Below are 3,477 nucleotides of genomic sequence, written 5' to 3' on the forward strand. Positions count from 1 at the left end.
CGTAATTATATGAAAATTTAAATAAACAAAAGAGATAAAAATGTCTAATTTGCAGCTAAGGATCGTCTTTTTCAAATTAAATTAATTTAACTCTCTGATTGAGAATGGTAAACAAGAAAAATTATGGTAAACTTGTTAAATACCGAATTGCGCAGTACGCAAACAAAGGATGAAAACAGTCTGAAAGAATGCAAAAACGTCAAAAAAGTGTATTTTGCAAAGTGGGAATCGATCAGCTGATTTGACCTGAATGCTAACCTAAAAGTTGTTTTTGTTTTGATTGAGCAGGACGCGTAATAAACGTTTTCGAAATGGATTTAATTGAATCAGTTGGCGTTCAAGTGCAGTCACTGCGCGGTTAGTGGCTGTCAGTGCAGTGTTTATTTTAATTTCTATTTTGAAACAATTGTTCTGATATTTTTATCGGAAGACTAATGATAAAAACGATAAGATGTCAGGTGGAAGAGGGATTCTTAGTTTACGTTTTAATCAAGATCAAGGTAGGTGGCAAATAATTAAAAACTTTTAGTTCTTTATATTCGTCTTTCAGAAAAGTAAATATAACCTCTTTCGATCTATAAATAGATATCGATTATGGGGTTCTAATTCAAGAATAGTCTTTTATTATCGATTTTGCATTTGTAGATAAACATTTATAGCGAGAAAGAATTTTTTTACTGATAAATTTGATAAAGTAAAGCTTTTCTTATTTTTTTAGGTTATCAAATATGTGAGGTTTTAGTTTGTCATTGCATTGTTCAATAACTGTTTTTTTTTTATTAGTGTTCCGCGCTTCAACCGGATGTAGTTGTTTTACTTTTAAAATATAGAATATTAAAATTTTTCGCTAAATAGAATAATTAAAAATTTATATTAATTGAATGAAAAACAACCCTAAAAATAAGAGATTAAATTTAGCAGATTTTTCTTAGCAATAATATTGATATCAGTGCAAAGTCCATTTTTTTGTTGTTGTAGAATATTAATCTTTTTGGTGGAAAATTCATATATTTGGTTGAAAATTCGTATTTCTTGATTGAAACTTCGCTGAAAAAACATTAGTGTCGAAAAATTTTTTAGTTGAAAAATAATTTTTTCATCTTAAAATTTAATCATTATTTTTTGTTGAAAAATGTATAATTTACGAGTAGAAAATTCTACTATTTGGGGGAAAATTCATATAGAATCTCGTCTGTTAAAAAGTAATCTTTTATTTGAAAATTTCTTTTTGTTAAACACATTTTTTAAACCGAAAATTTTATGATTATTTTTTTTTATTGAAACATTATATATATTAGTTGAAAAATCGAGTGATTGAATTTTTTTTTTTCTTCAAGGCTGAAAAATCTTTTGGTTGAAAATTTAACTTTTTTCTTTAAAATTCGGCATTTTAAATAGAAAATTAACTTTCATGTAGAAATTTTATAATTAAACTTTTTTCTTGAGAATTCCTCGTTTTAACTAGAAAATTCAATTTATTTGTCGAAAATTTGGTCTTTTTGGCTTGAAAATTACAAAATTTGGTTGAAGTATTTTTTTCTTTCTTGACCGAAAAATCTTAGTTCGTTGAAAGATCTTTTGTTTCAGTACTGAAAAATCTTTTTTGGTTGAAAATTTAACTTTTTTCTTAAAAATTCTTCATTTTAAATAGAAAATTTAAATATATGGATAAAAATTAATTTTCATGTTGAAAATTTATAATTTTAGTTTCAAAATTCCATTTATTTGTAGAATATTCGTCTTTTTGGCTTGAAAATTCAATAATTTGGTTAAAAACATTTTATTTATTAACTAAATAATCTTTTTTCGTTGAAACTTAATTCTTTTTAATATAAAATTTATCTAGTTTGATAAAGAATCTACTATTTTGTTAAAAGTTTAATTATTTTGTTAAAAATACAATTATTTTGTTGAAAAGTCATCTTTTCAGGTTGTGAATTCAACTTTTTTCTTTTTTATTCGTTTTTTTTTTCATTCAAAATAATTTTATAAAATACAACTATTTTGTTTAAAAATGACTTTCGTGTTGAAAATTCATAATTTTGGGTTCACAATTCAATTGCTTTGTAGAAAATTGTTCTTTTTGTCTTGAAAATTAACAAATTCGGTTGAAATCTTTTTTGCTTTCTTGCCCGAAAAGTCTTTTGTTTCAGTACTAAAAATTCTTTTTTGGTTGAATATTTAACTTTTTTCTTTAAAATTCGTCATTTTAAATAAAAAATTAACTTTCATGTAGAAATTTTATAATTTTGTGTTGAAAATTGAACTTTTTTCTTGAAAATTCCTCGTTTTAACTAGAAAATTCAATTTATTTGTAGAAAATTCGTCTTTTTGGCTTGAAAATTTAACAATTTGTTTGCTAATTATTTATGTATCAACTGAAAAATCTTTTTCCGTTGAAAGTTAATTCTTTTTAGTATAAATTGATCTATTTTGATTTAAAAATCTACTGTTTGGTTAAAAGTTGAATTATTTCGCTAAAAATATAACTACTTTGTTGAAAAGTCAACTTTTTTGTCGAAAATTTGACTACTTTTTTGAAAATTCATCTTTTCAGGTTGTGAATTAATCTTTTTTCTTTTTGATTCGTTTTTCTTTCATTCAAAATTGAATTATTATACTATAAAATACAACTATTTTGTTTAAAAATAACTTTCTTGTTGAAAATTCATAATTTTGGGTTCAAAATACAATTTATTTGTAGAAAATTGGTCTTTTTGGTTAAAGTATTTTTTTTTCTTTCTTGACCGAAAAATCTTTCTTCATTGAAGGACCTTTTGTTTCAGTACTGAAAAATCTTTTTTGGATAAAAATTTAACTTTTTTCTTAAAAATTAGTCATTTTGAATAGAAAATTTAAGTATTCGGTTAAAAATGAACTTTCACGTTGAAAATTCATAATTTTGGGCTGAAAATTAAACTTTTTTCTTGAAAATTCGTCCTTTTAACTAGAAAATTCAATTATTTTGGTAAAAAGTTCAAATATTTGGATCAAAATGAAATTTTATGTTGAAAATTTATCATTTTGAGTTCAAAATTCAATTTATTTGTAGAAAATTCGTCTTTTTGGCTTGAAAATTCAACAATTTGGTTGACATTTTTTTATTTATTAACCAAAAAATCTTTTTTCGTTGAAAGTTAATTCTTTCTCATATAAAATTAATCTATTTTGATTAAAAAATCTACTATTTGGTTAAAAGTTGAATTATTTCGTTAAAAATACAATAACTTTGTTGAAAAGTCAACTTTTTTGTCGAAAATTTGACATAACTGTTTAGTTTAAAAATAACTTTATATTGAAAAATCACATCTTCGGGTTCATAATTTAATTGCTTTGTAGAAAATTTGTATTTTTGCTTCATAATTCAAGTTAAACTTTTTCTTCTTCTTCTTTATTCATAATGTGTCCCCTAAGGGTTTACATGACTTCCATTCCTTACAATCTTTCCGTTTACATCTATATATTTTTTACAATCTT

The 3,477-nt window shown here is 23.3% G+C and overlaps 1 protein-coding gene across 1 annotated transcript in view; it reads left to right on the top strand.

The window, feature by feature from the left end:
* LOC117172809 (WD repeat domain phosphoinositide-interacting protein 4-like) overlaps positions 1 to 3,477 on the top strand; it is a 35,107-nt gene continuing 31,630 nt past the window's right edge. Inside the window, exon 1 of the mRNA XM_033361048.1 lies at positions 1 to 500. Within this exon, the coding sequence (XP_033216939.1) occupies positions 452 to 500 (49 nt within the window). The 5' untranslated portion in view covers positions 1 to 451. The remainder of the gene's footprint in view (positions 501 to 3,477) is intronic.

The sequence above is a fragment of the Belonocnema kinseyi genome, chromosome 5 (assembly GCF_010883055.1).
Source record: "Belonocnema kinseyi isolate 2016_QV_RU_SX_M_011 chromosome 5, B_treatae_v1, whole genome shotgun sequence".
Lineage (NCBI taxonomy): Eukaryota > Metazoa > Arthropoda > Insecta > Hymenoptera > Cynipidae > Belonocnema > Belonocnema kinseyi.